General features: G+C 42.7%; 2 protein-coding genes across 3 annotated transcripts in view; one reads left to right on the top strand and one right to left on the bottom strand.

Annotated features, from left to right (window-relative positions):
* Window positions 1–7,152, top strand: part of ABCA4 (ATP binding cassette subfamily A member 4) — a 187,876-nt gene extending 180,724 nt beyond the window's left edge. The window contains 5 exon segments of the mRNA XM_044302440.1: window positions 1,165–1,299; window positions 3,221–3,324; window positions 3,423–3,515; window positions 4,194–4,443; window positions 6,516–7,152. Of these exon segments, the coding sequence (XP_044158375.1) occupies window positions 1,165–1,299; window positions 3,221–3,324; window positions 3,423–3,515; window positions 4,194–4,443; window positions 6,516–6,632 (699 nt within the window). The 3' untranslated portion in view covers window positions 6,633–7,152.
* Window positions 7,153–9,746: 2,594 nt separating this feature from the next.
* The window catches only part of LOC122943401 (very-long-chain enoyl-CoA reductase-like), a 57,879-nt gene continuing 41,761 nt past the window's right edge, over window positions 9,747–25,864 (bottom strand). For both annotated transcript variants that reach the window (XM_044301107.1, XM_044301106.1), the window contains exons 6-13: window positions 25,283–25,398; window positions 25,087–25,192; window positions 22,089–22,161; window positions 21,958–22,001; window positions 21,617–21,674; window positions 19,249–19,337; window positions 12,667–12,712; window positions 9,747–12,574 (exon numbers count right to left, since the gene is read on the bottom strand). In XM_044301107.1, the coding sequence (XP_044157042.1) occupies window positions 12,447–12,574; window positions 12,667–12,712; window positions 19,249–19,337; window positions 21,617–21,674; window positions 21,958–22,001; window positions 22,089–22,161; window positions 25,087–25,192; window positions 25,283–25,398 (660 nt within the window). In that variant the 3' untranslated portion in view covers window positions 9,747–12,446. The remainder of the gene's footprint in view (window positions 12,575–12,666; window positions 12,713–19,248; window positions 19,338–21,616; window positions 21,675–21,957; window positions 22,002–22,088; window positions 22,162–25,086; window positions 25,193–25,282; window positions 25,399–25,864) is intronic.

Raw genomic sequence — 25,864 nt, 5'->3', positions numbered from 1 at the left:
ATGCCCCTTTTGTATGAGAATTACATAAAAGGGCCACATGGGGACAATAGTTAACCACTATATACATGTTACCTAATAATTAAAGTTATACTTCCCTTTAACGCTTGCATCCTAAAACTACATATGAAGAGTACCTCGAGGTGCAACAGGTGACTGGCAGGTAGATCTAACAAACTGATAAAAGCGGAGAGCAAAACGGTCATGGGGCATTCCCGGAGAGGCAAAAGAAGAAAGCACCCGACCCCCCTAGTTGCAAACCCACTCCTAAAATGCCATATATAAGCAAACATTAAATTAGATTATGGCAGCAGTTAAACAAGATGCACACAACGATTACACTCAACCTGCATTGTCAATGCAGTCTCCCTATGCTCTCCCTAGAGTGTTTAAAAACTCTCCCTATGATCTCCCTACACTGTCCCTGCACTCTCCCTATCCAATATTCTACAATTAAAAGCTTTCGGCAACACTGTCCCTAGCACATTAGCATCACGTCATGTCATGTATCTCCCTAAGCTCAGCTCACAGTAAAATGGCGGAGTTCGCATGGGATGTCTGTGAAGGTTCTCATTTATCCAGGTCATGGTATATCTGTAAAGAATAAATCAAGGCAACTGGACTTACTATAGATTTCTTGAAAAAAGGTTTCACTCGTTCTTCCAACGAGCTTTCTCAATTCTGAATTGAGAAAGCTCAATGGAAGAACGAGTGAAACGTTTTCAAGAAATCTACAGTAAGTCCAGTTGCCTTGATTTATTCTTTACAGATATCACAGGGGATCTGCTGATTGGCTAGCTGCACGGAATTATGGGTCATATCACCTTCCTGGGTTTCTCGCTATTCCGTGGTATCTCGTGCAGCAGCCATTTTAGAAAATAAATCAGATTCAAATTTTTCCTAAATTTCGAATTCCACTTTAGAAGCTTTGATTCGCTCAACACTAGTAGCCTCTATTGGTCGAAGTCAAAAGCGGCATAAAGGTCAGCCCCCTAGTGGTGGCAGCAGGCAGAATGGTTATAAATAAAAAGTAGGTTCAATTTTACTTGTAAAGTATAATAATGCAAAAAAACCTTCTTAGAACTATGTAAGGTCATTACTATTAGGATATGTTGAAAGAATAATTCCTAATCATTCATAATCACTTGTCCCGGGAATATTCTGCAGGTTGCAGAATGGGGGATCGAAAAATTGGGCCTTAAAAGATATGCAGACCAATCAGCAGGCACTTACAGTGGTGGAAACAAGCGCAAGCTATCAACTGCAATTGCTCTTATTGGATGCCCTCCGGTGGTGTTGTTGGTAAGTTTTGGATATTTTTTACATTATTATATGGGATGAGTGAAGCTTTATACACTCCCCATTGTTTCTTCACTACATTATTACTTTTCCTATCTCCACTTTTGCTATTTACTTTCCTAGGATGATGAAATGAACCAGTGTACTATATATACTGTATATTGTTAGTCCTTTAACACATTTGAAAATGACCTATTGTTTAAATTAAGTTTTTATGTAAAACTTTTTTTTTTCCATGTCACCATATATATTTAAAAGTGTTTTCCAACATTTTAACACTGGATAGGTTATCAGTATCTGATCAGTGGGGGTCCGACACCCTGGGGCCTTTTGCCGATCAGCAGTTTGAGAAGGCACCGGTGCTCCTGTGAGCACGGCGGCCTTCTCTGTGCTTACCAAGCATAGCGCCTTACATTGTATAGTAGCTGCTCCTAGGCCACGTGATCGATGAACGTGTCGTCACTGTACTAGGAAAAGCAAAGAGAAGGCCGCGACACTCACAGGGGCATGGCTTCCTTCTCAAACAGCTGATCGGTGGAGGTCCCAGGTGTCGGACGCACCACCAATCAGATATTGATGACCTATCCAAAGGATAGTTCCAGTTTCAGTATTAAAATGTCAGAAAACCCCTTTAAATAAAAATCCTAAAATTGTGCAGTCTTCACACTGCACACTAGGCCTAAAATATGTCAAGACTTCCGTTCTTGGAGAGCAGCCACATGGGCCACAGACACAATAGACAGGAGGGGATCTCATTGACTTCTATGGGAGAGTTTTCTAGGCATGCTCTGTGACCTGTGCAGAGGTCAGAAGGGAGTAGATAAGCTGTGATATCGCCTACAGAGAATGGTGGATTCTGTGATACCAAGATAGCGGGTGAATAGTTACCTGTACAGAACAGGAAATCATGACCTATTATTAGGTCTAGAGGCCAGTGCGAAAATTGCACAATTATATACATTTAAAAAATATATATAGACAGTAACATGGAAAATGAAAGAGAAAAGAACTCACCAAAAATTCAAAAAAATGTATGGTTAACATAAAATTGGATTTAAACAGTAGGTCATTTTTGATGACATGTTCAATTTAAACGGGTTCTCCAGGACTATAACATGGATAGCTTTCATTGTTATGTAGGCACAGTGGCTTATCTGCAAGAATGACTATGAATGTTACTGCAGGAGGCCTTTAGTGAGCACAATATGGTGGCACACAGTAAAGATCTAAAGAGACCAGTGTGATTTCATACAGCCATGTGCATGAGACCTCTTACCTGAGTCTAACATTATACTGCTGACCTTAGGAGCAGCAGATTGACATTGCTCTTATTTTATGAATCAAAGTGCCTCCAAAATTGTACTTATCAATGATTCTAGCTTTACCTGCCCCATGTAATAAAGAGCATCTGTCGGTAGGATCAACCCTATTAAAGTATTCCTAATGTCTTATAGGGTCATTTATGTTCCTTTGTGGCATGGTTCCTGAGAAAATAAATTAGATGTATATCAGCTTCACATGTACTGATGATGTCATCCTGATGATGTCATCCTCTACCCGGAAGAGGAGATGCTTGGCTTCAAGACGAGACAGCTGGCTCTTGTCAATCAAGGGGACAGGGGAAGTGAAGAGCGGAATAACTCTAGTGCTCTAAGGGGCTCGAGTCCACCCCCCGTGCAAAAAAAAAATACCCAATTTAAATATTAATAAAAATGTATTATTCTTAAGAACGTAAACAAGGTATTATTTAATTCAGCCGGATCAACCCTACCTGGTATTTTGCCTGGTTTACTCCTGCTGACAGATGCTCTTTAAGGCATGTAAACTTGTGGCCATTAGATGCACAACTTTACATATATCCATATACATGTATCAGTTTTAGCAATTTTGAAATGACCCTATCTAACGCAATATCCCCTTTCAGGATGAGCCGACTACAGGCATGGATCCTCAGTCACGTCGCTTCCTATGGAATTCTATTGTCAGTATTATCAAGGAAGGCCGAGCAGTGGTACTGACCTCTCACAGGCATGTGCATTTCTATAAAAATGTAACGTACAATAACATGGAACCCTGAAGAACAGGCTGTATCATAACTGTATTGTCTTCTGGTTTGCCTTCTTCAGTATGGAGGAATGTGAAGCTCTCTGTACTCGTCTCGCCATAATGGTCAAGGGAACGTTTAAATGTCTTGGAACCATTCAGCATTTAAAATATAAGTATGTGATTTCTCGTCATTTTATGTTGCCTTTTTATTCGATTTTAGATGCTTTGTCTTCTTGTGTCCAGAGTGTAAAAAAAATTAGCTAAAAGCAGGAAATGTGATCAGATTTTAAAAAAAAATCCCTTGCCACCACTCCGGTACTTCCTCCTAGTATTTCTACCTGTGATGACATCACCTACATCCATGTGACCACTGCAATGATTGGCCGCAGCAGTCACATGCATGTACATCACGTCATGACTGCAGGAAGTAAATGAAGACCAGCGGGACCACTGGAGCAGAAAAGATTTACTAGGTGAGTGTTGTTGTTTTTTTATTTCACCAAATTCCTGCTTTTAGTTAATTTTTTAAAATCTTGAATTGTGTTTGAAAATATTGGGTGTGATTCAAAAATACATTTTTCCATGGAACCAGGATTCTAAATGGAAAGCATTTATAAACCCCTATTTGTATATTGTAGATGCAGAGTAAAGTTTGCATCCATGTGAAGAATACTCACAATACAGTCAACCAGACGTAATAAAAAGTCCCCACTTCTACTCAAGATTCCCAGGCAGCCCTTGTGTAGACCTAACCCTTCAGCAGTAGAAGTAGACAAAAGCACAACATGTGTGACCCATACTGTACTACTAGTATCATTGATGTGGTTCTCATTTTGCATTCTGTATTACAGATTTGGAGATGGTTATATTGTCACCATGAAGATCAGAGCTCAGAAACCTGGATCAGCCCCTGATCCAGGACCAGCAGAGAAGTTCATACAGACAAACTTTCCTGGCAGCTTACAGCGAGAGAAACACTACAACATGTTACAGTATCAGATCTCCTCCTCGTCCCTAGCCAGGATATTCCAACTTCTGATCTCCAACAAACAAAGCCTCAACATTGAGGAATACTCTGTGTCCCAGACTACGTTAGACCAGGTAAGCCAATTAGGTTCCTGGCTGAGCATCCAATTTCAGAGCTAGGCGGGGTATTTAAGTCTGCTACGTAGTCCTGCCCAGCTGCAGGTGTGTCCTGGAATGTTTTGTACTTCTGTGCTTTGTACCTGAACTCTAGCACGGATCATTAAGCCTCTGTGTACTGACCCTGGCTTAATCCCTCATTTGCTGAATTGGACTTCTACTGACCTGGTATTTTGACCTTGGCTAGTTTCTGGATTAAACACTCATCCCCTGTTTGGGTCGTACCTGTTCCTATTTCTGACCTTGCTTATACTATGCTTTTTACCCAGTCATTCGGCAGAGACCCGTGATGAGATAGAACAGAGGATGGAAGTGGTAGTGGCTCTGCTTACAGTCAACCACAGTGGCTGTCCTCTCACTGTTGCTCCCTAGGGCCAGTGTAGTACAAGGAGGGGGCACCCTTTCTTCCCTTGGGGGATACTGTGATTCTAAGGGCTCCTGCCTGATGGTATCTGGAATGCCCTTCATGTTAGGTTTCTGAATGGGTGCAAGGCAGATCATGTAGACTGCAATGGCAAGTGTATGATCTAGGAGTCAGAAAACCAAGCCAGAGGTCAAAGAATAAATGTCTCTCTTTACTGTAGTGAAACATGAGAGTTGTAGTACACTCAACAATAGCAAGAACACAGTTCCAATTCTACACAGTGCACTTCTCTCCCAAATAGCAGTGTATGGATTTAGGCAGGATGGGAGTGATGGCCCTCTCTCATCGCTATCTATGGCTATATAATCTATGCCAGGCAATAGTAATCTGACAGTAATGGCTGTAATGTCCCACTGCGGGATATTGGGTCTTGATGGCATGTCTTTCTGTATATTTGTCTGTCTTTCTGTATATCTGGCAGAGATCTGTTAGTCTCTGGAACTTGAGGCCTAAGAAGAAGGAGCACATGGGCTTTGTGTCCTTTTTCTCTGAAAGTCCAGTCTAGACTCCCCCTCTAGACAGGAAGTTGGACCACCCCACCCCTTCCAAGAGGGGATGAACGGGGTGGTTAACCCTGTCCCTGCCAACTTTATCAGGTCATGCTGGGTGTACATAACATTAAATAACAGTACATAACATTAGAAACCATTTCCAGATACCCACTGTATTGGGGTACTGCAATTCTTGTACATCTACTTCTAGTGAGCTTACACAAGTTTCCTGCCACCTTATTTTACAGACATGATCTGGCCTTGCAGCTTACTTTGGTGAAGTGCCTAGGGGTAGCCTTCACTTTCTACCAATTAGAGTGGTTAAAGAAGATTGGTAGTAGTTTTTTAGTTTGCTGGTTGTGTTTCTAGATGGTGACTATAGTCTATCAGGTCTATCAAGATGCACCAGATTTGTCACACAAAGTGCACCACTATGATAAATATGATACAGCTTCTGCCAGTCTCCTCTAGGTTTAGGCTGTCTTTATTGTAGACAATCCTAATAAATCAGCCCAATACTGTTTAAATACAAATCATTTTCCAGACATTTATGATAATCGTTATGTCTGTCGAAAATATTTATCTGTCTAACCACTAATCCGTTTAAAATATTTCCTAGTCATAAGTGGCAAATATAGACTTCTTACTTGCAGACTTAATAAGTAAATAATTTATTGACAGAGAAAAATGCATGCAGAGCCTCTTTTCCATCAAGTTCCTGATTGTGAGAGAACATCCTTTAAATGGGCATCTGTCAGCAGATTTTTTTTAAACTGGCTGATCTGTTACATGTGGCAGCTGAAGGCATCTGTGTTGGTCCTATCATCATAGGTGCCTGCATTGCTGAGAAAACTACTTTTTTTATATAGATTTAATATAGGGCGTTGCCTTTACACCTAGAGGCTCAGCAATCTCTGCAACTGCCATGCCCTTCTCCACATTTATTGACTTGTCCCGACAGTGTAAATGTGATCATGTCTGCCTGGCCCCGTTAATCAAAGTGCATGGGGTGTGTCAGAGCCTCTAGGCGTAACCGCAACGCCCCTGCTTGCTCCTAGATTCTTATTTTCAGTGAAGAATGCACCATTATTAGCAGACTGCTTTTCCATCTACAGGTATTTGTAAACTTCGCTAAACAGCAGACAGATGATGAGGATATTCATCTACATCCTCGAGCTGCCGGAGCCACACGGGAAGTCAGAGTTGCACCTGCTCCACCACCGAAGGCATGAGAAATTTGCAGTAAGCATCAGGGTATAAGATAAGATGGTGGTGGTGCTTTTTCTGAATGTGGGGTGAAGACTTTGTCTACACATTGTTCATCTGCTCACGCAGAGCCTGTAACAGTCTAATGAAGTTTTAGAACAGTGTCTGGCACCCTCCAGCAGTGAGGCATCCCAAATACATTCTGGTCCCCTTCAGCTGCTGCGTTCTCCTTTGTAGAGTGAAATTCTTGGCACCTAGGTGCAGAGTGGACCAATTAAAAAAATAACTAAAAAACACAGAGGGCAGGAGGGCAATCATAGCAACCAATGTTAATCAAAGATAGTGTTTTGTAAAAAAAAAAAAAAAGGCAAAGTCCTCTAACGACCCCGACTCTCACTGCACCAAAACCTGTGACTGCCACTAATAATTCACTGTGTGTATTGACCTTATTAAAGCAGAACATGAATAGATATGCTTGTCCATTTTCATATGCTTATTAACAAATAAAGATTAGTGACTTGAATCTACCGTCTTTGGCTTATCATCATGTAAAGTTATGATATTGACGCACTGTTCTAATAAAACACTGATGATGCTATAGGCTATGACCTCCTACCCCGTGAGCTGCGACCTGTTAATTGGGAATCCAGATTATGATTTTCAGTACAAATGCCTTTTTACAACACTGTGATATGTTCAAATCTAATAAAGTTATCAGACGCTATGGGTGACTATGCTTGTACGCAAGTCATAAGAGCCCAGAAAGGTGTATAAAATGTCTTCAGCATTCTGTATCTCCTCAAGGGCACGGCCTTACGTTGCAGGTCCATATGTGGCAAAAATCCGCACCAGTAAATTCCATACCAAATTGTGCAAATTTCAGTACAGAAATCATTGCCATCAAATGAATGATATTCAAGTTAGGCCTCATGCACACGGACATTTTTTTTTTTTGCGGTCCGCAAAAACGGGTTCCGTTGTTCCGTGAGCCGTGTCTGTTTTCTTCCGTGGGTCTTCCTTGATTTTTGGAGGATCCACGGACATGAAAAAAAAAAATCTAAGTCAAGTTTGCCTTTGAAATAATAGGAAGAAACGGACACGGATCACGGACGACAATCTTGTGTGCAGCCGTGATTTTTCACGGACCCATTGACTTGAATGGGTCCGTGAAAAAAATAGGACAGGTCATATTTTTTTCACAGACTGGAAACACGGATCACGGACGCGGATGCCAAACGGAGCATTTTCCGATTTTTCCACGGACCAATTGAAAGTCAATGGGTCCGCGGAAAAAAAACGGAAAACGGAACAAAGGCCGCGGATGCACACAACGGTCGTGTGCATGAGGCCTTATGCTGAATCTTTTCCCACAAAACTATCTCATTCTGCTCAGCTCCTCCTGCTCTATAACATGTAACAATGAGCTTTCTTTCTACCAGTTGGTGCTCTGTTTCGTCTGAATAGATATGGATTTAAAAGAGAACTGATGTCTGCAGCTGGCCCCTCTTGCTGCGTATGGTGTACACTGTGCAGTGCATACATTATACACACTAGCTCCCTCTAGTGGAAGCTGCAGGCAGCCAGAATGCTATGCTTTACATTTATGTCTATAAAGGTTGTAAAGAGGACTCGTCACCACTCCTGACATGATAAATACAGGATGAGAAAAGATGGAGATTCACATTAAAGGAATTTTCCGAGGTCTAGATATTGAGGACCTATCATCAGTGGTCATGTCGGCTTATACTTGCAGCTCATCTCCCATTCAAATGTATTTTTTTGGTGCTGGGAAGCCGCAGAGAATAGCTGATCGTTGTGGGTGCAGGGTGTCCGACGCCACCAATCTGATGTTGATGCTCTACATTGAGGGTAGGGCATTAATATGTAGAACCCATGAAAACCTTTTAAAGGGATTTTCCAGTAATTTTTTTTTAGTTTTTTATCAAGTGCCCACAGCATGCCCCCTGAAACAGAAGATTCATACTTACCTGCTCCTCTGAGCTGTCTCCATCTTCCAGTTCCAGCACTGTTTACATCCAGAAGGGGTTTTGTAAACCCCATCAACATACAGTATATTGTCCACCTTTTCTAAACATGGTCTACACATTCATACTTGCCTCCATTCGGCTTTCTTAAATCTGTGACTTTATAAAATTACCTATGCCCCTCCTCTTTAGTAAAGATAAATGACCTTATCCACTAACCAGACATGTAAATAGTCATGCTATATGCAGTACATCTTGAAATAATATTTATGTTTAAATGCTATGTGCACCTTTGGAGGCAGTTTTTGTTTACAATTGCACTTTACTCATTTTTGGCTATAAATCCTATTTTCAATTGGCCTTTATTAAAAATATTGAGCCATTCTGTCAAAGGATTAACCGTTTTTCTAACTGTGTGACTGGTACTTTCACTTTTTGCCAGTCATCTAATAAACCTCATCTCTAAACTACTGAGATGTCATTAACACCCCCCCCCCCTTTTTAGGCCACATCCTTATCGGTAAGGTAAGGATTGTGCTATGATAAAGTCAGAGAGCAGAGGTAAGGAGCCCATCAGCTCCCTGCCTGATGGAAGAGACAGGCTGCTATTACAGCATCTCAGCTATGTACAGAAAAAAGGATTCCACTTTTTTTTAATAAAGACCAATTGAAAAAATGATTTTTCGCTCAAAATAAATACAATGCAATAATAAAAAATAAAAAAAATCCAGTATAAATGCGACACTGCCTCAACCTATACCCAAAATAATGGGTGCACCACAAGCAGTTTATACCATCTAGGCTTAATCACATTAAGTTTTCCTAATTTTTTCCCCCAGTAGCTTATTTAAGGTCTGCCCCATCCCACCACATTAGCGAGTTATGGGAAGTTTCTGCATTCCTCCTATCCTGCTTCCAGTGCCTCTCTGCTCGCTCCCTTTTCCTGTTGTCAATGCTCGCCTGTCGTAAATTATTGCAGGAGACACGTGACCAGAGACGACCCCACAGCAGACTCTACAGGAAGCTTGGTGAGCAGTTCTCATACAGCATACATTACTGTACTCCCTGGTATATACATAGTGGCCGACAGTCCCAGTTCTATATCCAATGTAATAAAACACCCATAAAGAAATGTGTATGAAAACTCAGTCTTTTTATTACTTGATATACAGAATCATACAGATCGTATGGCTTTTTTATCTGCTGTAAAATACACAGCGCAAAACAGCAATGGTTTATTACTTAATTCTATGGCTTCTGGTGATATTCTAGGAAAACTCGGCAATAAGCTTTGGCTTCTAGATTGTACATAAGGCTTCTTGAACATATCCTGGACCTATATAAATAACTTTGTATTTTTACAAAGTTTTTTGCCCCTACAGTATACGCTGGGATTGCACAAACTGGTTCCATTTGATCTAAATGTTCCTTACATGACTGGGCGCATAAACTGCGTTTTCAGCTAGTGTCTGGCAAATGTATGCCAGCTCTCATTCATTTTTGGTTTTATTTTACCATCATTGTGCTTTTTGACTATTAGGGGCAAAATTGGTTAAGACGCCTAAAAACAATACTAGACAGAATATTAATAAAATAAAACAACATGTTCCAATGATATTTATTCTCGATATTGATTAAAGTGGGTAAAATTACGAGTTATTGCTTTGGGGAGGACATATACAGACAAATGTTTCACCAACATCATTCAGTAAGGGATCTGACATCCAGGCCTTGACCCCTCTCATTTAGGGGCAATGTCATGGCACATGTAGTCCATAAAGGTCAGTCAAACAGAACCTCGGGCATTCCCTGTGCTGCCACATGGTGCCCTTGTGCCTCTAGGGAAGAATAACCAACAATTGGTTGCATCTCCATATAAAATTGGAGGCATATAGAGGTACAGTACAGGCTCCTAGTAGGCTAGAGCAGCTGGATCTATGCATGGATCCTAAGGGTAGAAGAGACTGTCAACCAGCAATAGACAATACAATGAAACTGTATATTATTTTGTCTAAGCATCACTTCATCATTCAGGTTTCTCAGGTTACAAAAACAACTTTTTTGCAGTTCTTAATTTGCTATAATGGCAATGTGGTAATGATTTTCTGAACCAAAAAAAAAAAATCAGGGATTCCTCAAATATGTATATTTGAGGTCCAGAAATATTCAAGTATTTATTAAGTTATTATTCTTATCAGTTTGCCACAAAAGGTCCAGATGGGTGTTACCAGTTGGGGGTGTGTCCCTGCACAGTACAACACTGGCTGCACTGATTGGATAGTGTCAGAATGTGCAGGGACAGAACGGCTGACCTTCACTGCAAACAAATCATTCTTAACTTCTAGCAGGTATAATAAAGAAACAGCACATCATAGAGTCATAATTCATAAAATAAATGCTCCAAATTTGTTATTACACGGGGAATGGGCCATGAAGAAATTAGACCAATCTCAGTTCCTGCTGAAAAGAGGTATCTGAAAAAAAAAAATCTATTAAAAGTCCAGCAGGCGGTTTTACATAATGGTCAACTGCATACTCATACAGGGAGTCCTGTCAATCACTGATAAGACCACCTCCTGGACTCACAAGGTCCAAGTAAGGAGTCCATGTATAAGTGACAAGTTATACTGAATGCTTTCCTGTAATAAAATACGTTGACCACACATAGAACAGCATAATAAACCCTTTCACAGATATATTTTTTTCAGTATCGTCTTCGAGAAAAAAAAATACATTATTGCTATTTTCCTGAAATTACTATGCAACATTTAAGTGTAACATTCACTGAAGGTGTAATCTATATTCCCATTTGGGACATTCATAGCATATGGTTAGGATAGACCATCAATGTCAAATAGGTGTAGGTCCCACCTCTGGGACTGACTCCTATTTCCAGAATGGGACCCCCCCCCCCCCCCCCCCGAAGTGAAGGGAGAGCAGCACAAGCGCAGCCACCTTCCAGTCACCACTATGTAGTTCTGAAATTAGCCAAGTGCTGGCCTGGCTATCTCAAACAGTCTCAATGTTGAATGGAGAGGCTGCGCTTCCTGTATGGGACTCCCAAAAACAGCTCGAAAGTCTACGCATGTGCGGTGTGCTCTTCTTCATTTTGGGGCCCCCGTTCTAGAGATAGGAGCCAGTTCCAGAGATGGGATCTGAAGATATCGGACGCATATCCTAGCGATATGCCATCAATGCTTCATAGAGGGGTTGTCCAAGTCACATTTTTTTTGTAAAAAGCAAGGAAGGTAATAAAATTATTTTATAAAAAAAATAAAATAAAGTTATACTCCCTATTCTGGTCCCCCTCTGTTCCAGCACTACCACTCCTGCCCTGTGCAGCTAGGACGTCACGATTTTGGCTGCAGCAATGATGTACCCAAATTCTGCACATCACAGCAATATGGCACAAGACTGCTGAGACCAGGGACAGACTGGATCGTACATCACCTCTGCAGTCAGAAAAGGCCTATGGGGAGGATCAGAGTGGCAGCACAGAATTAGAAAGGGTCTAGAATGGTTAGTATCACCTTTTTATTTTACTATATTCCCTGCCTATTCCAAAAAAACAAAAAACAAAAACAAATGGAATTACTCAGACAAGCCCTTAACTGTCTATCGTATGACATATTGCAATATGATACGGAGGTCAAACACCTAGTTTAAAAATAGTTGTAGCTGTAATAACTTTTTACTGCTGTATTTTACAATAATGGATGTCACATTTATTTAAACCTGCAGAAAAAGCCATACGAAAAAAATCTTTAAAAAAAAACAATGCTCTTCTGGGTACAGTCATAGAAAGCTAGAATTCAGTATCAAAGGTAAAAGAAAATAATGTTGTTTTTTGCATATTCACAGTAGAAAGGGGATTATTGACATCCGTATTCTTGGATAGTCCTTGAACTCCCTGATATATCTGTGATGTTTTTCCTTTGCCCAAATTGTCATCTGAATAAAACCAATCAACGTAAAAAGTCCAACTGCAATGAAAAAAAAAAAAATTAAGATATTGACAGGAGGAGAACCGATATTAAGAGCAACTACAGCGTATGGTGTGAGCAAGAATTCATACCTGGAGCACACTGGGTCATCACAGTGAAGCTAATCCAGCTTCCTACCTAGAAAAGAGTACATGTATATACGTAATTAGGCACCATCCATGAAAGTGAAGCTGGAAGAGTAATACATTGTGCATGGTAGACCCCCCAAGTTTAAATATTACATTAAATTGATAAGACTATTCACAAAAACTGCACCAATTTTTGTTACTTTAGGTTACCTAAGATAAAAAAAAAAAAAAAAAAAAGGTTTGCTTTCCCCAGGGGCACACTCAAATCTCATAGGTCGCAATAACAGAACTTCGTATTGGTCCCCTGCACCTAGCTAAACAGAGTAAACAGAGCATTAACCACTCCCAGGCAAAGCAGAACGCACCCAATGCCCAACATTTTTGAAGAATTTCGTTTTTTTATCAAGTGGAAGAAATTTTTATTAAATACAAGTTTGTAATAAGAAAATGTTGCCTTTTGTCTCACCTACTTTATTTGACTTATGTCGAAAAAGTGGAACAGGTGACTTCTCATAATAGCGCTCATTCTGAACACCATATGTCTCAATGCATTTACACCAGAAAACTGGCAAAAATACACTGATAAGTTTCTTCTATTACAAAGCTACCTGGCTGCCTGCAGCCACCACTAGGGGGAGCTCAGTGCATAGGAATGAATACACCTACCATGGAATTTGTAATCTCTTTGGATTGAGCTCTCCCTAGTGGAGGCTGCATGAAAATGCAATGTTTTCTCTTTTGTAAGCCTGGTGTGTCAGACTTTTCATATATTCTCTCTTAGTCCTCTTATATTGCATCAATATTTTTTATTTTTTGCAACAGTGATTCATACTTGAAATCATTACAAATGTAAAAAAAAAAATCTCCATTAAAACGGTTTGTAAAAAAAGAATATGCAGTGTTTTCACACCAGGAGGAGAAGAACAAGTTCACTGCTGAGTCTCATAGCTGTTGCGAGGTCTGTCTCTATTGCACTGCCTGTCACCAAAAAAAATGCACTTCAGTCTGCAGGCAGCATGTTATAGAGCAGGTGTAGGTGAGCAGATTGATATATAGCTTTGTGGGAAAATATTCTGCAAGACTTGTAATTTATACATTTACATCTCTGCTCTTTCTGAAATTCCGTCCGCCCCGTGTACAACTATCAGTGACTGACAGCTATCTCTGTATACACACTTACACAGACAATGCTATCAATCACTGATACCATGTAGTGTCCCACTCCAGGTGGATGGGAACACTCCAAATTGCTATATGTCATTTTGCACTATTTAATGTATTTTCCTTTGTCACAGCTGGTAAATTCCTATTTCAGGCTGGTGGATGCACTACATAAATCCAACACTAGGTGTCACTTTCACACCATTTATATAGGTCAGCACACAGGAAGAGACAGGAGATTAGAAATGGGAGTTTAGGAGTGAGGAGTTAGGAGGAGAGGAGCCAGGCTTGGCTCTGTCCTCTGGGCCTTGCCCAGAGAGTGAAGCTACTTCAGCCCATGTAGTCCAAGACTAGGATTTATTGATCCGTGACTGTAATATCTCTACTAAGAACCCTTCCAGGGACTTAGGGAATAATTTCTGTATCTCATGCAACCTTTTCAAAGAGTAGAGCAGAGAGTTTGCCTGCCATAAGGGTTGTTGGATTACTGAACTATAGAATATTGGCAAAGGAAGGTAACTGCCATTTATCAGGCTCTAGTCTCTTTTGCATTAGATGGAGAGTTTCTAAGCTACAAACTGCCCACCACAACCAAGGACAGAAAGGCCATCTGTCAGAATACTTATTTACAGAGAATCGGCTGAGTAACAGAAGCAAGATCAGGAACCAAGTACAAATAAGATCACCACTTCTACACAGTTGAGCTGAAACCTACAGACACCACCAAGCCTGTTATTGGAATTTACAGCTTTACCATATGTATGTATGACAAAGTGCTGCTAATGGATGATACCTATTGCAAGACTACAGTTTACAAGTAAAGTTCCTGTTAGGTTCAACTATTGCCTCTCTCGTCATTCCGATCCATCTCCTCATTGCACCTAAGGGTGCTGGAGTCACGAACACCACCACAGGGGCCCAGCCGCAAAAGCACCTTCAATACCCATTACCACCAAGGGCACCTCAACTTCCATCTGGCTGGTGTTCCCTGCAATAGAGGGTGCCCCGGAGGATTTAGTGCTGTCCTTCCCTCCACTGCACGACCAGGGAGGCTCTGCTTACCGTGAGTAAATGAACTACTACCCCCATCGGCCCACCGTAACTCATGTGTTGCCCCTGCGGCCCAGTCGTCGCAAACATCTATCTACAGATATCAGTGACTGACAGCTATCTCTGTATACACACTTACACAGATAATTCTATCACTGATAACATCTCCCTGTGCACAAGTGATGTCAGAAAGAGCAGTATAAATGTACATTATAGGTATAAATTACAAGTTTTACAGAATGTTTTCCCACAAAAAAAAATACCAGTCCGCTCAGCTTCTCCTGCTTTATAATATACTGCCTGTAGATTGCACTGCATATTGTGGTGACAGATTCTCTTTAATCACTATTTAAAGGGGTATTCCAGCTGCAAATGCTGTTAAAAAAAACAAACAAACAAAAAAAAAAACAACTTATACTTACCAATCCAATGCCACTGTCTTTCCAGCAGTGCCAGGGTCCAGGCTCAGACTGTACAGATCGAAGCGCTCATTGCTGGAGCGCAGGGAGCTGCAGTCTTGTCACTCACCGCTCAGTCTTGTCACTCCCCGCGCTCCTCCCCTCCTTCAGGCCAGCGGCGCTCTGCATGGTAAAGCAGGAAAACTTCTCTCTGCTCCACCATTCAGCCTGCAGACACAGATCGCGCTGCCGGTCTGTGTGGGTGGAGCTTGCAGCCCAGGAATCTGCATAAGCTCCACCCACGCAGTGCTGCAGAGCGATCTGTGCCTGCAGGGAAGAGAGGACTGTGAGCTTTAAGAACGGGACAAGGTGAGTAGTTAGTGTTTTTTTATTTTATTTTTAATACAGAGGAGGCACAGAGGACTATTACTATGAAGGGGGCACAGAACCGGAGGGCATTACTACAGTGAAGGGGGCACAGTGGGCATTACTACAGTGAAGGGGGCACAGTGGGCATTTACTGTGAAGGGGGCACAATGGGGGTTTCTACTATGAAGGTGCACAATGGGCATTATTACTATAAAGGGGGCACAGATAGGGCATTACAACTGTGAAAAGGGCACAGAGGGCATAACTACTGTAAAAAGGGCACAGAGGGCATAACTACTGTAAAAAGGGCACAGAGGGCATAACTACTGTGAGGGGGCACACATCTGTACAAAACTACTGTGAAGGTTGTACAATGAGATAGATAGATACATGTACTATCATTTTGCAGAACGGCCATGCGGACATACAGACTCGGAATGCACACGGAGTCTTTTTTTGGCGGCCCCGTTGAAGTGAAGGGAACGGTACGGACGTAGAAAAAAAATAAGTTTGTGTGCAGGAGCCCTAAGGCCCCAGAATCAGTTACACTGGTGGGCCCCAAGCAGTGTTCCCTGTAAGCTGCGCGGGCGCGCGGCCGCGCAGCTTCCTTTATGCCTCCGCTCAGCACCACTGCTGGCCCGCTCACTGCTGCTGCCCGGACTTTATGTAAGGGGCTCGGGGCCTCTCTGTGCAATTTATTTTTATAACGCCTACAGTGCGATTGGCCGGCTGCGCTACCGGCCCAGTGCGCACATTAAGTAACCCATACCCTCTCCGGTGCTGCGCCACCAGCTGTGACAGTGCGAGACTCGGCACTGAGGTCACAGGTCTCGCAGGATCACGCGGGATGACTGAATGGCGGGATGACTGAATGGCGCGGCGCCGGAGAGGGTATGACGGGATTGTTCTGACAGATGAGTGGAGCAGAGTAGGTATTTTTATTTATTTATGTATGCACACACACCGGCTTCGGGGGGGGCACGCCGCACTTGAATTCAGAAAAGGGAGCCCACGCCGGCCATATGAGGGCAGGCCCACTGGCAGCAAATCCTTCATTATCATGGAATATATACAGAGATGGAGAGAGGGGCAAAATAATGAAATATATACAGAGAGGTGCAAAATAATGAAATATATACAGAGAGGTGCAGTGTAGGGACACCGTGTAGGGGTTATACTGTTTATTGTACAGCATGGCACAGGGGTTATATTGTCATTTGCTGTACAGTATACTGTACATTATAATCCCTGTACCATGCCGTACAATATACAGTATAGTTCATACACCGTGCCATACAATATACAGTATAGTTCATACACCGTGCCGTACAATATACAGTATAGTTCATACAGTGACGTACAATATACAGTATAGTTCATACACAGTGCCGTACAATATACAGTATAGTTCATACACAGTGCCGTACAATATACAGTATAGTTCATACACTGTGCCGTACAATATACAGTATAGTTCATACACTATGCCGTACAATATACAGTATAGTTCATACACTATGCCGTACAATATACAGTATAGCTCATACACTATGCCGTACAATATACAGTATAGTTCAGATACCATGCCGTACAATATACAGTATACCACCTACACTGGGGGATTATTGTGTATATTGTACGGCATGGTGTATGAATTATAATGTATATTATACGTCATGGTGTATGGATTATATTGTGCAGCACGGTGTATGAACTATACTGTTCATTATCATGATTAAGGACCAGCATGTAAATGTCCGAAATGCATAGATTTGACTGCCCTGCGTATGTGGAAGTTTTAATACCGCTGTGAATAAAGTATTCCCTGCTATCAAGAGCTGGATTTTCTCTCTTTTCTTCATGAACTATACTGTATATTGTACGGCATGGTGTATGGATTATAACGTACATCGTACAGCATGGTGTAGGGATTATAACGTACATCGTACAGCATGGTGTAGGGATTATAATGTACATCATATTGCATGGTTTTGGGGTTATATTGTATATTGTACAGCACAGTGTATGAACTATACTGTATATTGTACGGCGCGGTGTATGAACTATACTGTATATTGTACGGCGCGGTGTATGAACTATACTGTATATTGTACGGCATGGTGCAGAGGTTACACTGTATGCTCTTTGATGTGACACTTATCTTAGGTTTTCCTAGCGCCCACCTTTGATGGCGCTGTGCCCAGCTCTGAGCCGACCCCGCTCAGCAGCTGCCAAGGCTTAGAGGGAACACTGGCCCCAAGTACCCCAGTCCGACACTGCCAGGGTCCTTGTTACAGTCCACTTCCTCTCCCATCTCGACCCAGCAGAAAATGGCTGTGAATATCAATCAATGGCTGCAGCAATGACTCACCTCAGCCAGTGATTTGCTGAGCGGCAATCCCAGCCATTTCCTGCTATGTTGAGACAGGAGCAGGAAGTGAAACAGCGGGGAACCATCAGACTGGCAGCAGCAGGGGATCGGAGAGGTAAGCACACGTTTTGAAGCACATGCATTGGTATATTCCAAGTGAATGAAGTTGAGCTACAATACCGAACTCAACCCATGGGCAAGAAAAGGTGCGGTTTCTGGAAATAAAACAGATTATTATTTGTATTACTGTATTAGACCAGGAATACTGCCTGGTAGGGTTGTTCCTGCTGATTAAATGTGGTTATCCTTTCTTGTGAAAATTGGTTGGGGCACTACTGGGAAAAAATAAAATTCCCCTAATCTAGCTCCCCAGTGATGGCCAAATTTTTTAAACAAGTTAGTTGTCTATAAAAACGTATGCATAAATGTGATGACACCTGCGCCCATATTCCCCATTATCGTATGAATGCCAGTGATGGATGGTGGGTCCCTCGAGCCGTCCATGTAGGACATGATCGACCAGTCATTTAAATGGCCCCCTTGAGTAGAATATAAAGATGCTGGATAGAGGGAAACATAGGTGCAGATTAAAGAGGACCTGTTACCGCTCCTGACATGCCTGTTTTAATAGCTTCATACATCCCACATCTAAAAAATTCGGGAGCATCTGTTCTTATGGCTATGCTGTGCCATTCTGCTATTTTTTCTACTAGAAGTTATGAATGAATTGTCTGCAGTAAGGGTATAGAGGGAGGTAACCAGTTTGGGGGGGGGGGGGGTGTACCTGCACAGTCTGACAATGGCAGCACTGACTGGATAGAGTAAGGTTGTGCAGAGACGCGCCCCCCCCCCCCCCAAACTGGTAACACCCCTCTGTACCCTTACTTCAGACTGCTAGCAATTCATTCATAACTTCTAGTAGAAATAATAAAGGAATGGCACAACATAGAGTGATAAGAAAAGATGCCCCAGAATTGTTATTACATAGGGAATGCATGAAGCTATTAAAACAGACATGTCAGGAGCGGTGAGGGGTCCTCTTTAAAGGTTGCCTTATGGGACACAGAATTTGCTGGGGAAGTCCCAACCAGTCAGACATTTATACAGAGCATGTAGAGGAAATGTAGCTTCATGTCAGCAGGAGAAAGGTACGTCAACTGCTTCTGCCAGAACGTCCATTATAGCCAATAGCTTAATCGGATTAGGACTTTGATTTGATGAGTTGCCAATACCTACCTCATAGGTATAGTTAGGGCATGATACAAAGAAAAACAACCACGTAAAAGGATTGCGTGTTGGGAAGGGATACCTCCGTGACCTGGAACCTAGAAGAGTTATAAACATGGTAGGTTATGTTCAGATGTTATGTTTTTTTTTTGCAATATGTACTTGATATTCACAACAGATTTGCCGCATTGCGCTACTGTGTTACAAAACCGCATTCACACATAGCAGATTTTCTGCTATGGATTTGAGGGCATGCTCCGAGTTCCACAGCGTGCTTATTAAAGGGGGTTTCCGATCTTGGTGAAGACAATCCCTGTGGTCTTTACCTGTGCCCCAGAACATAAAAAACCCATTCCCCCGTCTGCGGCCTTGCTGGTGCTCCCACAGGACCTATAAGTTGCATGGTCCTGTGACCGCTACAGCCAATCACAGGCCACAGCGGCTTGAAGTCCGGGGATGGGAATCTTGTGGGAATGTAGCAGCAGCAAGACCACAGTCAAGTAATCAGGGTTGTTGTTTTTTTTGTCAGGGGTACAGGCTAGGACACCAGGGGTTGTCCACTCCAAGGCCAGAAAGCCATTTTAAGTAACATATTTGATCTGCTGCAAATCTGCTGTTAAAGGGATTCTGTCACCAGGTTTGGGGCTATAGAGCTGCGGCCATGCATGGCTAGATCGCCGCTAGCATGTCCGCAATATATGTGTCCTATAGGGCTGTGTGGTTTTAATTTCTTTAAAAAAGGATTTTATAGATATGTAAATGAGTGTTGAATGTGTCCAAGGGGCTGTACGAACCTTACTTGTGCCCCGCCGTGCCCAGCCACGCCCGCCTGTGAAGGAGCCCAGCACCACCTATGTCTCCTCCTTTTATCAACGATAGATAGCCGTAATCTCGCGATGCGCGAGCTCGCGCATGCGCAGTGCCGGTATAGTGTTCATTCCCTATGCTGGCATCAGCCTCAGGGAAAGAACTGCGCATCGCGAGATTATGGCTATCTATCGTTGATGAAAGGAGGAGACATAGGCGGTGCTGGGCTCCTTCACAGGCGGGCGTGGCTGGGTACGGCTGGGCACAAGTAAGGTTCGTACAGCCCCTTGGACACATTCAACACTCATTTACATATCTATAAAATCCTTTTTTAAAGAAATTAAAACCGCACATTGCGGACATGCTAGCGGCAATCTAGCCGTGCATGTCCGTATCTCTATAGCCCCAAACCTGGTGACAGAATCCCTTTAAGTTTACATGCAACACATGCAGATTTTGCCACAAACTTGCTGCAGATTTGTAGCAACAAATATCTGCGCTGTCACCTTTGCAGCCAAGTACTGCTCCGCCATACAAGCTGCAGCAGGATGTTAATTGATTTTATTCTAATCAGTTAATATGACCCAGCTACGGCTTGCATGGCTCTGTGGTACTCACCGCGAAGGCATCTCAACCGTGGCATGGCCTTGTCATGTGGCCATACCCTGTCATTTAATAGCTTACAGTGCCCTGTTATTTTCATGAAATCCGCCAGAAGTCAAACATTTAGAAGGCCTGACCACACCTGAGGGCCGTCACTGCTGGGTTTCATGCCACGGGGACATTTCACTGCTGAGGCCATTCATTGGTTGCAAAAGGTACACATAATCCCATCCAGGACCATATTTACAACAAGGCACATGCCTACGGCGTCAGGAAGGTGGGGTTGCACATCACAGAGAAAACGAATGATTTAAGTTGATTCTTTCACCTTAGTGCTGCTTCTGATGACTCCTTATCACTAACTTGTTAATATTAGCTACAAGGCGAGTTAACCTCACACGGCTTCCCTTCAGGAAGGCAAAGTCTCCTGACTCGTAGCGATTATAAACAAAAGCGATAAGGAGACATCAGAGCAGTCAGATAAGGAGAAAGGTGAAGCCAGTGTATGACCCATATGACCAATGCCAATTAGCAAAGAGGACTTCTCTGCCCGTCACACAGCAGACCATTCCATGATCTACACACCGACATGAATATCTATACGAGTATAACACTACAGTCCCTACAAATTATAACCATATCATTTCTACTCTGTGCTTAAAAAAAGATCTTGTTTTTGGGATATGAAATTATTACATATGGTAGCTACTCCGGTTTCCTCCCACACTCCAAAGACATACTGATAGGGAACTTAGATTGTGAGCCCCATTGAGGACAGCTTGATGCTAAGGTCTCTAAAGCACTACGGAATATAGTAGCGCTATGTAAGTGCATAAAATAAATAAATACTACGTTATCTAGTTACAGGGCTACCTAACCTTAGCATTGGCGCCAGCCCTCTATATAGCATTACAAGTTTCATTTGAAGTCAAATAGGAAAAGTAATTAAATTTAATAAATGACATACCTTCTATTCTCAGACTACTCAGTGCTACATGAATGGAGAAATTACCAGTTTCACATATCTGTAAAAAAAAAACAAAAAAAAACACACACAAGGACTATATGAATATTAAAGAGCTAGAGGTGGTGATATAAAATAAATGTATACAATATGTAAAAAAATAAATGGAAAGGAGATAATTGGGTGATTACATTCAGTTTTGCAGCAGGCAGTAAATCAACTGAGCTATGGCACGTTGTGCTGACATCTAGAGGTCCATATGAAAGCTGCAATGTGTTATGATTCATATTTATAAAGACAGGCACAAAAAATGCAAAAACATATTTAACTGTGAAAATACGTACCAGAAACATGATCATAGCTAAGCTAATCTGCTTTTTTCCATAAGCTGTAAGACAATGAAAGAAAACACATGGTGGATCTTGAAGGAGGCACTGGAAGAGTTTAATAGAAGACACCTCATTCTCAGACTTACAGGGTGGAGTGTACAGAGGGTGATTGATGTAGTATGCGAGCCACGCTGCAAACCCCCAGTAGTAGAAACAGTTCTGTAAAACAACCTGACAGTTATCCTATTGTATTACACCAGGCATGTCCAAACTGCAGCCCTCCAGCTGTTGCAAAACTACAACTCCCAGCATGCCCTAATAGCTGTAAGCTATCCAGGCATACTGGGAGTTGTAGTTTTGCAACAGCTGGAGGGCCGCAGTTTGGACATGCCTGTATTACACCAAATTACTGTAGAAAATCAACATGAATTCAATTTCATATGAAAACGTCTAGTGTTTCACGGCTGAAATTCCTTGCACTATGGTCTCTATAAGGGCTCCGTTACCACTGCTGATGAAAACATGTCCATGTAGGTTTGTTGGCATGTTTACAGGGGGCAGTGATAAGGCCATCAATCACCCAACAATTGAGCAAACGGGCGATGGCACCACTTATGTGCAATAAAAAAAAAATGCACATTTTTCTGCAGCATATCAGGTAAGGAGCGCCGATCAACATGCTGTTATGGTGGATCTCCGCTCATTGCCAGGCAGGATTTCTATGTATAAAGGACCCCAAGTCATGACTACACTTCCCTACACCAAGGGTCCTTTCAGACGGGTAGATTTCTTTGCCCAAAAGGAGCGCCAAGCAGTACAGCATGCCGATCAGCACTTGGAGTAATCATCAGCACCGTATGTGCCAGAATGGTTGCCAATGCAGCGATAGGGAAGTGTAATGAAGGCAACAACTGTGTCTGGACAGTGGACAGCGAAACTGTGGGAGCTGCTCATGCTTGGCAGATCAAGTGATCCACTCTACTGGTGGTCTACCTGGGTCATCCAGAGGCTGTTCGGCATGTGTGCGCACTCTCAGGTAACTACTGATCCCAGCTAGGTCAGAACGACCTGGGTGCTGGGCAATTCATTGAAATGACCATCCTGCTTCTCTCGGTCCAGTGATGCCACCCCTCTAAAAGTATGTCAACTGGGCAATATGTCTTTAAGTGCAACAGGGGCATGTCTAGCAGACAACCTTCTCTCATCAAGAGGTACACTAACCAAAGGTAGACTCTGAGAGCCCATTTATAGGGCAGCGAGAAAGCACTTTTATGCCCTCTTGTGGCAAGACCCAGTTTCTAATCAGATCACACCTGTAATGCATTGAATGGCTGGTTTCCAGGTGCAAAACGGGGGAACTGGAGTGAGCACAGAGACAGAATTACCTATTTAAACTCCTCATCCTTTATACTATTCACTTGTTACTAAAGTTTATGGGGATCGTATGAGGCGACAGTCTAAGCATAATTGGTAGAAAAGATAAAACGTTTATTGGCAAGGTGTGCCTCATGCTCGCACTTGACCATCTCACTAAAATATATATGAAATTGATTTTGCATAGTTCCCACACTCAATGAAACATCCATATCAATTAATTTTCACTCTCCTGTTGTACATATGAAGGATATTACACAGTGGTTGGGTCTTGTCCGTACACAACTGTTCAAGGAAGGTTCCATTCTAGAAGTGGTGGGGAGTTGTAGAAGCATGGATCACTACAGCAAAGCCCTGCTCACATGATGTCTGACAGGACAGGGATTGTCCACAGAGGAGAACCCCTTTAATGGGCATTCATATTACAGTAGTTTATAGAATTCATGTTTAGTTTAGCACAGACTGGACAGAGCACGGACACTTCAATGTCAGTTCTTCAGCTTTAGGGTGCATTCATAAGGCCAGTGGCGTGTTTTGCGGTCCGCTAAATTGCGGATCCGCAAAACACGGATACAGTCAGCTGCTACTGTATGCAACGGATAGGTTGGCATCATAAACAGATAAGAAGAGGTATATCGACCCCTCTTAGAGGCGAATCACTCCCAAGGTGCAGCCTTGACTATATATCCAAACATCTGTTATGGTGAACACCGAAAAAAAGATATAAATAAGACCGCACAGGGCGGCACTGATGTATGGAAACAATTAACAAAACCACGTAACGGTAAAATACATAGCAATCAAAGCAAACTTGCTGAGCGCGTCATAAAAGCAGCATCCAGTAGGTTGTACCATAATCAGGTTGTCCTATGGAAAGACTGCAGATTGAGAAAAAAAAAAAAAAAAGGTTAGGTCCATAAACCTGGACCCGGTACTTGTGTGTCCGAGTAGTTATTTCTACTCCTTTATCTAACTTACCGACGGTCTATTGGTCAGAACTGTGATTTTTTTTTTCTTTAAATGGGATTGTCCGCTCCCCAACTCAAGACGCTCACCTCTTCCAAGCAGCTCAGTCCCATCAGTGACCTGTGAACCAAAAGTCTGACGTCCTGTCCATCACCACATGAACCACTGCAGATACTCACCAGCATCAGCTGCCACTGGCTGCGTGGGGTCAGACACTGCTGAGGCCTGTAAATAGCTGCAGCGGTGCAAATGATGACGGATAGGAGCACAGAGGATCGGAAACAGGTGGGAAGCCCTCAACTCTTGAAATAAGCTGCTTGGAAGAAGCACTATCCTTCTGTGCACACATTCCTGCCCTTAAAGTGGTTTCTCAGGATTATTGTAGTGCTTAACGGATATGCTCTTGCAGTTCCTTACCTGATGGTCATCCTCCCCGTGCTTTTTTGTTACAATTTGGATTCTACTCACCTGTTTTCACCATGTAAACCTATCACCCTGCTTTGTTTCCATCGTGTATAGAGCACTTCCTGTTGCTGGATCCAACCAAACCCATGATGCACTTCTCCTTCCTCTGCCACAGCTCTAGCACCGCCACCAACAACACCCTGCTAGTTTATAGCTCCTCCCACCCAGTTACATAGACACCTCCCTATCACTGCCCCACCCATGGACATGACATCACAGGAAATAAGAAACAGCTGCATGGACATGGTCACGTGACCACAGCCCATTTTGAGGTAGGGCAACCCCCTGCTTAGATCTATACACATGAATGGCTGCTATGAAAGCAGCCGTATACCTTACCTTCACGATACTTTTCAGTGGCATTGTCCCATGTGAAAATCGATGAACAAATATTGTTTCAATCAATCTTTTGATGTAGTGGAATGAATGACAGCAGCACGCCAAGCTGCGGGAGAAAATAGGTTTCGTCAGCAGGTCAACACATCCCGTCTCAAAGCTGGACGTCGGTACGAAATAACACGAGTATGGAACTTACTGGACAACAGAGTGCGGGCTCGATGTAAACGCCTTGGCAAGTCCATAGAAAAAAGGCATCCGGAAGTAGAACAAAAAGTATACAAAAAGCGGCCCTGCGTATTCTGTTAGAAAAACCTAGAAAAGGAGAAAAACGGCAGAGAATGAATGAGCCATGTTCCTCAGCTGAATACTGGGGCAGATTTACGAATACTGACTATGGTTTGGACAGCGCAATCTTAGGACCGATACAGCCAGCGGTGATCAAAAATTAGAAGATTTTAGGAAAAAATGGCAGAAGCTGCCGGGGATTTAAAGGGGACGTCCGGTTTCAAGAGGAAACATGACAACTGTCAGGGTCCGCCTGCAAGTGGTAAGCCTGCCAAATCCTGTGCCGCCACCCCAGTTCTCCCAGCAGGTCTCTGTGGCTTCAGTACCAACGTGACGTGGCGCTGCAGCCAATCACGGTCCTCAGGGGTGCATCAGACGTGGCCAGTGATTGGCTGCAGCAGTTCAGTGTTGTCGATGTGACGTTATCGCTGCAGCCAGGTAAACGGAGCCCGACCAGGAGAACTGGAGCAGCGGCACGGGATCTGTCAGGCAA

Source organism: Bufo gargarizans, chromosome 7 (genome assembly GCF_014858855.1).
Source record: "Bufo gargarizans isolate SCDJY-AF-19 chromosome 7, ASM1485885v1, whole genome shotgun sequence".
Lineage (NCBI taxonomy): Eukaryota > Metazoa > Chordata > Amphibia > Anura > Bufonidae > Bufo > Bufo gargarizans.
This window is presented reverse-complemented; position numbering and strand designations above follow the sequence as displayed.